Genomic DNA, 15,477 nt, shown 5'->3' with positions numbered 1-15,477 from the left:
AAATCGACCTAATTGTTTTAATAATGATATCAAACTGGAAATATTATTTGATATATTTAATTTTTTTTTTCGGGATAAGGGTGGATAATCTCTAAAGGTCGTAGGTGGTTATGAAAATCAAAATTTTGTTACAAAGGTGAAGGAAAAAGAAATAACGAAAAAATAATAGATAAGTTTATTTCAGCAATTATACCCAATAAACGGGTTTGTATTAATTTTAATGACAATAAATAAGTGAGTTTATTTTCATCAGATCGAGCAAAAATTAGTTTATTCTTGATAATTTATCCTATTCATACAACTTTGCTTTCTATTATTTAAGATCCTCTTATGTCTTAGCTAATCAAATGACAAAGGCTAGTTATTTAATAAACTTGTTCAAGAAGAGAATTGACTGGATACATATCCGATAAAAACATTTATGTTCCTTTATATTATTTATTATGGTAGATTATAATCCTTATACAAGCTTGCATAGGGCAAAATGACGGAACCAAACCACAAATTCCTATCTTTTTCCACCACTTCACTAACAAATTTCAATTTACCAGTATTATCCTCCAAAACTTGTAACACATTACCATTTTCATCTATTTTTACAGCCAAACCAATTGCTCTTAATCTAACAAAAACTTTAACTAATTCAACACCATTAAATGGAAGTTTAAGAATAGCATTTCCTATAAAAGGAAATGAAAGAATCCACTTCAAAAACTTTCCTCTTTTAGAATAAAGTCCAACCCAATATTCCCCTTTTGAATTCCTCCTTATATTGTCCGGATAACCTGAAAGTTCAGCTAAAAGTTCAGTACTTCCTGCTTTTTGGGTGTTTTCAAGCCAATATTTGATGATTTTACAAGTAGTTGTCTCAACAATTAGAAGAAATTTCCCATCTTTGTCTAAGGATACTCCATTTGGGAATGTTAGGTTGTCTAGAACCTTCCTTGCTTGTTTTGTTTCTGGGTTGTATGTTAGAAGCCTTCCTGATTTATCATTGCTTAGAATCAACGACATATATTTCCTGCAAACAAAGTCATTTAATTTGCTAACTTAATTGCATTTGTGTATTACACTTTGTCTTATATAAGACTGTCATAAAAGCTTTTATTATTGAGCTATTTAACCTAAATATAAGGCATGTCTCATGGTGAGACTGTCTCATATAATGCGTATTATTTTTTGCAAAATAATTACACATAATAATTCGAACTTTTCATGATTTTCTTACAATAATTCCACCTATTGATTAACCACGAATAATCTCAACCTTAGAGGGTATTTTTCTTGAGTGAACCCGGTAACCCGATGAATTGTTAGAGCAAGTTTTAATTTTTTTTTCAAAAAGATAAATTAAAATAAAATATCGAAAAAAATATTAAAAAAAATTCTGATTTTTTTAATAGTCCAGAATTTTTATGTGTCAAAATTTTTCTCTAATTTTACATTGATTTTTAATTTTTCTCTAATTACCTACTATAGCAGATCATTAGGTTACCCAAGCTTACTCTAGGCAAATACCTCAAAAGTTAGGATTATTCATGGTTAATCAATAAATGTGATTATTGTAGAAAAATCATGAAAAGGTTGGATTATTCTTGGTAATTTTTTTCTTATTTTTTTTATTAAGAAAAATCAATAATTGAGATTCAAGACAACGTTTTAAATTAAATTACTATTATAATTATTGACTCTAAAAACTAACTCCAATGATATATTAATATATACTGCTTGTTTTATATGAGACTGTTTCATCGCTAGACGGTTTATATAATTAGTCAATTTCTTTAATTCATCACTTTGAAATTATAAGTGATTACTTTAACACACTAAATGTACATGGGTAAATCCTATAAAGATGGTTTCACCATGAGACCGTCTCATTTAAAAATTTATATTCTTAAACGAAACGGTCTCATGGTAAGACCATCTCTATTAGGTTGATCCATGTACATTTAATGTGCTAAAAGGATTATTTACAATTTTAAAGTGATCAATTACATAAAAAGGATAATTATATGGATTAGTTTAATGATGAGACGGTCTCATGTAAGATGAATCGAAAAAGTAGTGAGATGTTGAGTTACCTTCTAGGATAAAGAGTACTGCTAGAAGTAAAGTAAACAATACCAGTCTTCTGATCAATGTCCAGCCCATTAGTAAACCCTAATGGTACACCTTCAACTTCTGTTACTACTGGAGTAGCAAGCCCACCATTTGGGCCCACAACTAATAGGCCCAAATAAGCATCAGCTATGAACAGTTCCCCTGTCCTTTCATTGAAGCGTAGGCCCAATGGCCGTCCGCATTTATGTTCTGTTTCTTCGTGATTGGATCGATTTTGACACTCATCCCTGTTACCAAACCGTAGAAAATGGGTCATATGCAAGGCCCAAATTTATAAATAGTTTCAACATAAATGGTTATTTTAGACGGTCTCACTAAAAAACGGTCTCACTAAAAAACGGTCTTCATACTTGAATTAAAATAGGATTGTTTAAAATAGACTCAATGATTCGACATTTATTTAATCTTGTAACCGAATTCGATTTGATCCGACTTTAAAAATGATCTATAATTATGTAAAAAACAATTTGGACAAAAGAACTGACATTGAACCAACCCGAAATATTTGATTCAAAATCGACCCAATGACCTGAATTAACACCTTTCGGTAACACAGCCGAAACTCATTCAAATTAAGAGAATATAATTTCTTATTTTAAGGTTGTCTTACAGAGAAATAATCTCTTACCAGAGTAATTGATAATTGATTAAAGTTTGAATAGACTACTTTGTTTAAAGAATTTGGTAGACTTCATAAATATATGTTTTTAATTTGATTGTAAATTGTTAATGAGAAAATAAGATTAAATGTATTACCATCTTATCATAATAATAGTTTTTGAGTTCATCGCGAGCATAAAATGGGCCGCATTGACTAAAATCATGTGTTTCGATTGAAAATTTTATTTTGTGAGCATAACTAAAACCGTATTTTGTAACTAAGAATGAGGGAGAAGAAGCAAATTAGTTGGATATCGCATTCATGATTATATTCATTTGAGAGTGATGGTTTGTTTAATTTCACCAAAATTAGGTTATCTTTACAAACAAAACAATGAAGTAGCTCTAACTGTCTCTACTACTTACACCTTACATCATGCATCAACTATTTTTATGGTATTTAGTATATTTAATCATTTCACTCCAACTTATAACCAATTAATAATTACTTGTATAAGCATTTATAATAATTATTCCTTCATGTCAACTATTTTATCCCTTTTATTTTTTATAGAAAAGTAAAAAAATAGAACAAAGTAAGTTAAAGTAGTGAGATATTTAGAAATAATAGTAGTGGGATATTTTAAAATAATAGAAAAAATATTTATATAATATAAACAAATCAGTCATATCTAAAAATAAAAATAGAATAAATCTATTAAAACATATTGAAATAAAAAATAAAGCAACTCAAATAAAGAGAAAATTATTTTTTGTCAAACAATCACCCTTTACGCAACGTGATTGGTACGAATTAGTTTTAGAATGAGTGATTTCTTTTAAAAAAAAAATCCCAATACACATGAATGGAAATAAAGTGTGTCCTATAAAACTTAAATACACTGGCCTCTAAAACTTCCCCAAATATTCTATTTTTCATGCATGGTGTAACTTTTAAATACTTGAACAATAAAATTGATACAAAACATTTTATTCATTAAGATAAAATACATTCCTAAATTCTACTCTAAATCAAGACTAGGTATTAAAGTATTAGTCCTTATTTATTGTTATGACATTAAAATTTTTTTTATTCTTTTCACCAATTTACCGTCTACCTAAGTCAAGACCTACACTCAAGCATGTTCCCACGTCATATTATATACCTATTCTACCCATTAGTTCCTTTTATTTTTTCTGTCACTATTCACTTTTCACTCTTAATTTGTTTTTTATTTTTAAATTATAAGTTAAGGCGTAGTTATGTCGGATCTTATTTGATTCGTCTCAACACAAGGATTATTACTTTTTATAAATTTTAGTTAAGAATAATTAAAAATATTAAGAGTTAAAAAGTTGTTTTGACGAGTATAAAAAACTAAATGAAACTAATGGATTAATAGGAGATAGTTTTATTTATTTATTTATTAGATGAGGTGTCGCATAATGGAGATTTAGGGATCGAACATTATTCTCGCTGCTTTAATTCATTAATAATATTGGCTCACCCTTCACATAAAATTTTTTTATTATTTATTTATTATGTTTATTTATTTATTTAATTTTTTGGAGAAGATTTATTTATTTATTTAATTTTTTGGAGAAGATTTTCCATCCCATGATACTTAAAATAAAATAGAGAAACAAGAAATACACCTTAGAGAAGAAGTAAAGGCAAAATCGACCCAACGCCATAGAAGAGGGTCCCACTTAATAATCCGGCCATCTGAAACACCAGCATACGGACCATCTCCGGCAGGATCAAACGTGAAACTTTCGGGGCCGAAAGCGCCTTCTATTGAGAAAACATCTAATAACTTGGAAAATTTTGAGCCATTAATTTCGTTGGTGTAACGAAAATATGTGGTGATAAGTACGGCACAAATGAGAACAATTGTGGAATACGTTAAAATTTTCATTTTATCATTAAGATTTATATGATGATAAAATGTTTTTTCTTAAAAAAAATTTTGGATGCTGTTGAAGGTAAAAAGAAGAGCACAAAGATTTGTCCAGAATAAAATATGTTGTAGTTGCTATATGAATTCTAGCATTTATAAGTTCCATCTTATTGGGACACTGGGTCCTCAAATATGGAATAGAGTTTTACTAAAATCATCATTATGATTAGGAAAATTTTTTCAGAATAATAATCTCATTCATTATTTATCTGTTTGTGAATAATCCATATTATTGATTATTTTTAAATAATTCGACCTTTGTATATTATTTGATGATAGCACCCCTTTCTATATTTTAATCGGCTATTATATAGGTACCTACCACCGAAGAGGAGTAGGGTAAGACCAACAAAGAAGCATAAGGGGAAAGAAGAAGTGAGTGTAACGGCTAGTAGATACCTACAGTAGCCGGTTAAAATGTGAAAATGGGTGCTTTCAGCAAATAATATACAAAGGTTGGATTATTTAGAAATAATCAATATTATGGATTATTCATTGCAGATGGACAATAGGTGGGATTAATCTGAACAATTTTTCATTATTATTATTATTATTATTATTATTATTATTACTATTATTTATTTTTCACCTTTTTATTGATCGATACTAAATTTATTAAATATAAATTCTTTATTACTTATTTATAATATATGAAAAATGTCTTTGATTGATATGTATATAAGGAAATGAACTTTTAAAAATATATTTTCCTTATATTTTTTAAATGTATGAGTATTTTGAGTAATAACAAAGTGAAACAATTTTGTAGAATTAGATTTCTAATACCCATATGCGTAGGTATACCAAACATTGATAAAGTTCGTTTTAGTGCATTTGTAGAAAAAAAAAAAAAGATGATGTTAATAATTTGGATTGGCAATTCGGTCCGAATTCGACCCTAATCCGATTCGATCCGAGGAAAATAATACGATTCGAGTCCGAGGAAAAGGTTATCCGACTCCAACTCCAACTTCACGATTCGTATCCGAGTTAGAGACGGATCGGAGTTGAATCTTATTAAAAATCCGACACTCCGACCCGACTCTAACTCTGAAGGAAATCAGACTTTGAATTTGACTTTTAACCCAATATTTTTTTTCCTTTAAAACTCTGGACGTGACTAATTCAAGCTCTCTCTCATACTAATTGTAATTTTCGATTTTGAAAAACTACTTGGTATTTTTATTTAGATCAATCAATTAAAATACGACAAATCAGATCAAGAGAAATAAAATACGCCAAATCAAAATGCGAGAAAATTTTGTTAAATTGTAGTATTAGGAATGTTTCTCATGTTAAACTTGAATTCAAAGTACATATTTTTTTGTTAAATTGTATTTGAAAAATATATTTTGTTAACTTCGTATGCTTTAAATCATTAGTACAATATCACAACGATAAAGTTTGATAATAATCCAACTCCGTATCCGATTCCGTTGAAGGTCCGAGAGTCCGAGTCGGGGCAAACTTGGAGTATGCATAATCCGACTCCGAGTGGAGGTGGACTGAAAAAAAAAGTTCGACTAAAATTCGGAGCAAAGTCAGAGTATGTATAATCCGAGCCGAGTCCGACCCATTGCCATCCCTAGTCATAGCTTTCTTGATAAATAAAGAAAAAGATATTAGAAACTTAACACTGCTGAATCATTGATTATATTCAATTCTAGGGTTGGATTTTCTTGGCAAAATGAGATGAAAGCTAATTGCCTAATTCTAAACAAAAGTAGGAAATTTGTCTTAATTATGTCTCCAAGAGAAAGAGCACTAAATTAATTAAGCAAATATTTTAAGAAATTAGGTTCATGATTAATCTTTGAAAGAGATAGTTGAACTTCCTCAAGTTTTAATAGTCCTACACGGATAAATTAGTAAACAAAGAGGAGCTAACATCAATAATTCAATTTAAAATATGGGAAATTCCACATTGTAGCATTTAGTTTTCATGCAATGCCAATGATAGCACTTTTTAAGAAAATTCCACATGGTAGCATTCAGTTTATGCACAAACTAATTGCCGTAGCATTTTCCGTTAAGTTCTTGTTAAATTCCGTTTAATTCATCATTTTGTAAGTTTTTTCCATATGGTAACATCCAGTTTTGTTTAATACACAATTTTAACTTTAAATTCACCAATTTAATGTTTAATTCACCGTTTAATTCATTAACGTCCATAAATGTTGTAATAATTTTGTTTTCACTCAAATTGTTGGCATTATTTAAACATTAAATTGGTGAATTTAAAGTTAAAATTGTGAAATAAACAAAAACTGGATGCTACCATGTGGAAAAAACTTACAAAAAGATGAATTAAACGAAATTTAACAAGAACTTAACGGAAAATCCTACGGCAATTAGTTTGTGCATAAACTGGATGCTACCATGTGGAATTTTTTTAAAAAGTGCTACCATTGGCATTTTATAAAAATTGAATACTACCATGTAGAATTTCCCTTAAAATACTAATCTGATGTTTTTCTATTCTAATAAATTTGCTACATTTATCTTAAAATATCTGTAGCATATAAGAAGAAAAATGTGACATATATTCTATTCAAAGGAGGAATATTTAAAATGACTTTACAAATTAATATTGTTAGATATTTGCCTTAAAAGAATAAAATATATATGAAAATTAAGTTCTTGTGAATATTTTCTACATATATATATTTATCAACACTATCATGAATTTAATACATTAAAAGCTTTTGATAACTACAACTATTGAAGTACCGTAAATATATATGTATTTTCCATTTTCTTATTTCATTTATAGATGCACTCTCTAAGGGAGCGTTTGGTATTAAGAGAGAAAAGAAAATGAAAAGGGAATGTATAAGAAAGGGTAAAGATAACAGTTTGTGTTATTGTTAAATTTTGTTTGGTATAAAAAATTTAAAAGTATGAGTAACAAACAATAAAACTAACAAGAGGGCCATTAATGATGGAGCTTATTGTATATAATTTTGTGAGACTGTGGAGAGAAAGGATAATTGTTTTCATAACTTTTTAAGAGATAACAAAGTAATGATAACCATTACCCTCAAGTAATAGTAATAATTATCCAATTTTTATAACAAACAAGTAATAGATTGTGTTAATGAAATCCGTTACCTATAGCAAAAAATACTAAACCAAACAACCCAAAATGAGAGAGACAACTTACATCAAATATGAATCAAAATTAAATATTCATGAAACCTTAAGTGTTAAATACTCTATTGTAAAATCTGAATTATTGGCATTTATGCTAATTAAAAATGATTAGATATTTAAATAATTTAGTTAATGTGGAGTTATCCCAATAAAATTAAACTTAATATTTTAATTTGATAAATTTGTTTTTTTAATTTAAATAGTAAGCTAGTCATCCGCACTTCAAATATAATATGTTTCTCTATATGATACGAGTACTTATGTTGCGTGAGTTGTTATCATTGTGTACTCACATGCATTGCTTTCAAAACTATGACCAAAAGAATCTTGATAACATGCACTAATCCAAAGAATCTTAAAGGAGCCAAAAGGTTTAATCTTGATAACATTTATGCACTAATTCATATTAGAATAACAAGATATAATCATGATTTTATTTTTATTTTTTTTATTTTTTAAGCTTTGTTATTGTTCATGCCGTTTTAGTTGTTTTCTTGTGAAAATGTTATCACTCATATCTTCTTTATGCAAGGCTCCTACATGTTTGGGGTAAAACCGACCGCATTACTTAGTACTCCCTGTGAAAGGAGTACAAGAATAGGTTGTCCGTCACCTTCCCTTACCTACATCCTACTTCCGAGCGGGACATTAGATATAATGATGATGATGATTCATGATTTTATAAATTAATTTAAAAATTAATTATACATTATAATTATCGAAAAAATTGGCTTTGAGATTTAGGATGTCAGGAAAACAAATATTATGGACTCCTAATTATTATATATACAACATGAAAGAATCAACAATTTTAATTATAGCTCCTAAGATTTGGGATATGTTGCTTTATGTTTTTCTAATATTTTTGAATGGATTTAGAGCATAAGTCTCACTTATCCTATTATAAGGTCGGTCTTAAACATTTTGCAAATTCTAATTTGAATATTTCTATATAATAATACAATAATTATATAGTTACAAGAAAATGCACCTTAATGAAGAAGTGAAGGCAAAGTCCACCCAACGCCGTTCACGTTGAACCCACTTCACAATCCGACCGTCGGAAACTCCGGCATATGGCTCTTGACTGGCCGCATCAAAGGCGAAACTTTCCGGTCCAAAAGCGGTTTCTATTGGAAGAGTTTGCAATAATTTTGGACCTATTTTCTTCTTGGTGTAACGAAACTTATATGTAGTATTGATTAAAGAAAAAATTAGGACAATTATTGAAGTTATAAGAAACTTTGATGATTTCATTTTCTTCTATTAGATAGAGAGCTAAGAAAAGAAAGGTGGAGGTTCAATATATGAAAATGAATATGTTGTTTTTTAGTAGGCAAAAGTGATATATATGATGATGATATATATAAGTTTGTCTTCAACTTCCTTTTTGGTTGAAATGAAATAAATATTTTTAGATTTGGGAGTAGCTAGTTGGGTGTTACAAAGAATATGAATATTAAAGCATATACAAGTATATCATCAATTATGACTTAAAAAGATATTGTTGTTATTTATATCCTCTTTTTGTAGGGCTCCTATTGTTTGGGGTAAAACTGATCGCTTTCCTCTAGTCCTCTCTGTCAAGAAAGTACGGATATGGATTGTCCGTCATCTTCTCTCACCCAGACTATGCTTTTGGATGAAATATTGGGTATGATGATGATTACAATATTAAAGGGGTTATAATCAAATTAAATATTATTCAATTGAACTAATTATTTATATTTTATAATCACTTAGGATTTACAATTAGTCCATAGGAACATTACTAACTATACATTTTAGGGGGAGTTAGTAGTTCTTGAGTCACTAATCACAAGCTAGCACATATGTAGTTTTTGCGAGTATGCTATTAAGGTATATTTTTATGTTTTAGATTCTATGATTTGTGATATTTGTTTGGAATTTATATAGTTGAATTATAAATTATGTAAACAAATCTACGAATATTCAAATCTGCTCCATTCTATTGACCGTAACATAGTTATAGTGAACTTATCCATAAGTCAATATTCATCAAAACTCCTATAATATAGTAATAATCATTATCGATCGTCATATCTAATATATCACACTTAAAGAAGCTATGATCATCAGAGTCTTATGAAAAGGTTTGAAAGACATTAAACTATATCCTTTTCATAGGAAATAGAGCTTTGCGGTTAAAATAATTGTCAACTTCCAATAACATCTTAATAAGATTTTAAAAAAATATTATTCATATCTTGATGATATAATATATATATATATATATATATATATATATATATATATATATATATATATATGCTTGAATATTCATAGACTTTGTAACACCCAACTCCCAAAGCCTATCTTATTAATGGTATGAATATTTACTCATTTTAATCAAAAGAAGTTAGAGACAAACTCATATACATCATCATCATATAAATCCCTTTTTCTTCTTTAACTCTTTTCCTAACCTAGTAGAAGCACATTTGATGAAATCAACTAATTTTCTTTATTTTCAAAAATTATCCAATTTTTTTCTTTGCTCATTACTACATATATTCGTTACACCAAGGAGAAAAAAGGGTTCAAAATAAATTTTTACAAGTTTTGCCGATATAAGGCGTTTTAGGGCCGAAAAATTTCCAAGGGCCGTACGTAGTGTTTCCGACGATACACGATTACGTAGTAATGATAAAAGAAACATTTTGGAAAATTGTTGAAGTAAAAAGAAAATTTAATGAATTCATTTGATTCTATCAAAGAGAACTAGGAAAAGAAATGGAGGTGCAATATATGTAAATGACAATTTGTTGTTTGTTAGGCAAAAGGGATTTATATGAAGAATATGATGAGGTATGTATAAGATCAATAAAATTAGGGGCGAGTATAGGATATTTCTATATCGTGGATTATTAAACACCCACCTTTATATATTTGCTGAACTAATTCAATAATTATTTTTAAGTTTTATATGTTATAGAATTTAATATTAACAGAGTTGTTAATCAAATGATTTAAATCATGACTTAGACTGGCTCGGATTTAGATTTTTCTTATATAAGATTGAAGTAAATAAGATCAGATAGAAATGTGTGGTAGTAAACAAAACAAGAATGAGGACAATTGTTGAAGCTAGGAAATAGGTAAGGTGGAGGTTAAATACATATGATGAAGAAAACAAAAATGTTGTTTGGTAGACCTAAGGGATTATATGAGTTTGTCTTCACTTTCTTTTGATAGGAAGAGATAAATATGAGTTGAGTATTATCATCTAATATTCCATGACACGGATCATTTAATTAATAATTTATTAATATTTAATTTATACAATATACAAATATGAGTATCTAATCTTATTTTATACTAGTATCGTAAATTCACCTTTGTTATATACCCAGAATATAAATATGAAAGCATAATCTATATCTTTTCAATCATATTAATATTAAACTGGGTTTGGAATATTCAACTAAATGAAATATTATTTTGGTTAATTGAGGAAGGTATTTTGTACAAGTACAACATTTGATTAATTGATGTCATTGACTCCCACCTAAGCATAGTTTGAAAAATCGAATTACACAATTTAATCTTATCCTTGTTAGCAAATAGCATTTTCTATTTCACATGAATAAAAAGGACATATGATTGAATAATCTATCTAAATTTAGTCCATTATAAACCGAAACCAAAAAACTATAAATCAGTACTATTCCGGGCCATATTAGTGGTACAATCTCCCATTCTAGATTATTACATATGCACATAAACTACATGGCCTAATACTTATTACTGATCCACATTGTAAACCCAAATAGAAGGCATCATAACAGAACCAATCCACAACTTTCCATTCCTCTCATCTACTTCACTAGCATACCTCACTTTCTTCCCTTGAGCATCTTCCAAAACTTTAATCACTTGTCCTCGTTCACTCAATTTCACTGCAATCGCATGGTGCCCTCCGACAAACAAAGCGTGTAGTTTTTGTACAACACTAGGCGGGACCTTAATCAGCGCGTTCCTGAACCAAATGTTTCTAAGCATCCAATCAGCCAAAACGGTTTTCTTAGCATGAATTGCAACCCAAAACTCACCGTTTTGGTTTCTCCTTACATTGTCGGGATAGCCAGGCAACTCGATGAAAGTGTCAAGTCGACCTGCATTGGGACCCTTAAGCCACAGCCTTAAGATCCTACACGCTCTAGTTTCTGCTACGAGCACAAATGAACGGTCTTGGCTTAAGGCCACTCCGTTTGCAAAGGCAAGATCGCGGACTAGGACAGTTGTTTGTTTGGTTGATTTGTTATACTTGATGAATCTTCCTGTCGTATCTCCGCTTAGAATTGAATGCATGAAATGCCTACATAGAAGAACAATACTTTTACAAAGAATTAACTAATACATTCATGGATTTATATGACAATTTACATCACTAAGACACAAATATAGGTGAATTAGGCCCCATCAAGCATGATCAAGGAAAGAGTTGATACTATACGTGAATCTAAATACAAGTGTCAAGGAAACAACTCAGCCAAAAGTATAAGTTGATTGTTACGGCCCGGATATATGTTATACACTCTAAGTCTATCACGTCCCCTCAGTCCTTTAGGCTAAAAAGGTGTGGAAATAGTACAAGTTTTCCTCATACTTGCAGCTAAATATTTTAACTCGTGACTTTCTGTCACATTGGCTTTGATACTATGTCAAGGAATTAACTCAACCAAAAGCTTAAGTTGTTGGTTGTAGCTCAGAATATGTTATATACTCTATCAGAATTTCATATTACCGGTTGGAATCAAGTTCAAACAAGCAAGTTGATACTTGGGTGACAAGCTAGCACAAGCGCATGAGTAACATGGTTTCACTAGACTCGGAGGGTGTGATCAGCTAATTGTTTTAACTAAGAGTAGCTATCAGTTAATTAAGGCACTCTAGAATGACTTAATGTAAGCAAAGCTACCCAAAATTTTTGTTCTGTTTGTAGCAATATAGAACACATACCTTTATGTCTTAAGGAACCAAGTTACAAGCTACTACCAAATATTCAACATAAATGCATACCTTCTACGAAGTTTCGTGCTCGAATCAGTGAAGTAGATGATATCCTCTTCTTCATCAATATCCATGTCATTGGTGAAGTAAAGGGGCTCGCCTTCAGCCTCATCCACCACCAACGAGGCCAAACCTCCTTCAGACCCGACTCTATGAAGACCTAGGTAAGCATCAGCAATATAAAGATCTCCGCTTTTCTGCTCAAATCTTAGACCTAATGGTCGTCCACATAAATGTTCCAGTTCTGGTGCAAATGGGCGCGTACACTCCTTTCTTCAAATACAAAAAAATCAAACGAGGATGAGAATCGATAAGTTGAGAGTTTTTCAGGTCAAATGTAGCAATATTAGTGGCACAGAAGAGTGATTCTAATGAGCATGTTAAATGTCTTAGCATAGTTTCATATTCCATCAAGACTTGTCAAAACAACCAATCGAGTTTTTTTGAGTCCAATGAGTCGGGATTCGAGAGATTTATTATAATTTTATTGTTATTGGCTTGTTGCTATAACCTTTTTACGAGTAGTCTAGTACGGTATAAAATGGGGAAAGGAGAAAAATAGGTAAAAATTGCATTTAGATTCTTTTCCAAAAGTAGTACTCCTATAAATTCACCTCATTAACTATTGTCCATTTATTTGCCTCTAATAATAAGTTATTGCACAAAAACTGTACCACCATATTTAAGAAACATTAGACACAATCACACAAATTTATGACAAAATCTGGCTGACCTATTACAACCTTGTCAAACATACGCACAAGTTCAATACAAAATTTTTTAAATGTTTATGGTGTTTAATTTTCTTTCCTTCAATTTATTACTTCCTCTTATTCAATTTATTTGTCCCATTTATTTTTTTACAGTTACCAATATAATATTTTAACCTTTAATATTTTTATTTGTGCATAAATAAAAATTATGAAAAATTGACAATGAATGAAATAAAATTTTACTTGACTATATTTTAACTTATTGATTAACAATAAAATATAGATTAAGAGTAATTAGTAAATAATAACAAAAAAGTAAATAAGACATGTAATAAGAATAAGAAAGAATATTTAATAAAAAAATATATCCACTATAAAAATGATTCTATATTTTTCTTATTCTTTTGAGAAACTTCGTTAAGAAAGGAAGAGAATATATCTTCTAATTTTTTAATTCCAAAACAAAAATGACATTATTTGAAAGTGAAGAACAAATGGAGCAAAAATACCTAGAAGAAGAGGTGAAAGCAAAAGGAACCCAAGAAGAGGAAGCAGAATCCCACTTAAGAATCCTCCCATCAGCAACACCAGTATAAGGACCCACACCAGAAGGATCAAAAGCCAAGCTCTCAGGTCCAAAGGCAGAGGGCAATGAAATATTCTCAGAAAGATGAAGAAGGTTATGGGAATCTGTGGGAAAAGCTGATAATGGAAGAGGAGATAACAATGGAGGAAGATAAAGAGCTATTAGTGTTGATAATGCTAAAAGTGCTGATGCTGTCAGCACCATATCTGAACTTTTACTCATTTTTTTTTGGGTATGTTTTGTTTTGGGTAGGTTGTGGATACGTGGGTGGTTTGAGTAGGAACAATTGTAGTAGTAGACAGTAGACTACGAATAAAGAGTTTAATCAGATTTTGATAAGTGGTGGTAAATGACTCTATTCTGTAGCTGATTGACTTGTTTACCAAATCCTGATTACTCTCCTATTAATCTTTTGTACAGCTCTGTTGAAGTGTGAAATTGTAATTGGGGTAGCCTTTTTTTGTTATTAATCCCAATTGACTACTCTTTTGTGCCACTCAAAAGTTAAATGATGTAAATAGGACAGATGGAGTATTAGAGATTCAACCAAAAATGAATCTGGTTTTAAGATTTTATTGGACTCACCTCAAATCCAACACTAATTTATATTGGGGTTTAATTTTTTTAGATTTAATCGGTTTAGATCTGGGTCTAGGTTTAAGCCCAAAAAATTATACTCCCTCCAATTTATTGAAAAAGGGACATTTACTTTTTGACACTATTCACTTATTACTCTTAACTTGTAGTTTATTCTTAAATTATAAATTGAAACATACTGAAGCGAAATTTTGTTTGATTCGTCTCAATGTAAAAATTATTAATATCCACTTTTTATAATATTTCGTGATGTATAATAAGAGATATTAAGCATTGAATAAGTACATTCAATAATGTGAAAAAGTAAATGTCAATTTTTCTATGAATTGAAGAGAGTATTATGTTTTCAAGGTCCTCAAACCTACACCTGCCTAGGATAAGCTTTAAACTCAAACCCCAAACCCACCCTAAACACAAATACGATCTAAGTTTGCACTAAACTCATAACTGGCTCATTATCCAATTTATAAACCATTTTATTTTCGCAAATTCTTGTATGAGACGGTCACAGCGGGAGACGCATCCCAAATATTAGTTGAATAGTCCAACTTATACAAATTTTAAGCTTATAGACTTCTTGTTTAGGGTCGTCTCACCAAAAGAAAATCTCTCCATATATTTGACCTAAATACATTATACACCAAACCAGACATTACGAAAGTAAAATTAATGATATATGAACTATTATTAGTTAAAAAGTTTAAAGCAC

At 29.8% G+C, this 15,477-nt stretch overlaps 2 protein-coding genes across 2 annotated transcripts; both read right to left on the bottom strand.

Annotated features, from left to right (window-relative positions):
- Positions 1–88: 88 nt before the first annotated feature.
- Positions 89–9,225, bottom strand: LOC130826138 (protein STRICTOSIDINE SYNTHASE-LIKE 10-like). The gene is made up of 3 exons (XM_057691685.1): positions 8,830–9,225; positions 2,085–2,351; positions 89–1,021 (listed from the first exon to the last, which is right to left on the bottom strand). Exons 1-3 carry the CDS (start codon positions 9,093–9,095, stop codon positions 442–444), a joined length of 1,113 nt encoding a protein of 370 aa, XP_057547668.1. The 5' UTR covers positions 9,096–9,225; the 3' UTR covers positions 89–441.
- A 2,190-nt stretch (positions 9,226–11,415) lies between these two features.
- On the bottom strand, positions 11,416–14,684 carry LOC130826137 (protein STRICTOSIDINE SYNTHASE-LIKE 10-like). Its single transcript, XM_057691684.1, has 3 exons — positions 14,095–14,684; positions 12,882–13,145; positions 11,416–12,177 (listed from the first exon to the last, which is right to left on the bottom strand). The coding sequence occupies exons 1-3, from the start codon at positions 14,391–14,393 to the stop codon at positions 11,604–11,606; spliced, it is 1,137 nt and encodes a 378-aa protein (XP_057547667.1). The 5' UTR covers positions 14,394–14,684; the 3' UTR covers positions 11,416–11,603.
- Positions 14,685–15,477: the final 793 nt, after the last annotated feature.

The sequence above is a fragment of the Amaranthus tricolor genome, chromosome 10, assembly GCF_026212465.1.
Source record: "Amaranthus tricolor cultivar Red isolate AtriRed21 chromosome 10, ASM2621246v1, whole genome shotgun sequence".
NCBI classification, from domain to species: Eukaryota; Viridiplantae; Streptophyta; class Magnoliopsida; order Caryophyllales; family Amaranthaceae; genus Amaranthus; species Amaranthus tricolor.
The sequence above is the reverse complement of the archived record's forward strand: the minus strand, read 5'-3'. Positions and strand labels throughout refer to the sequence as shown.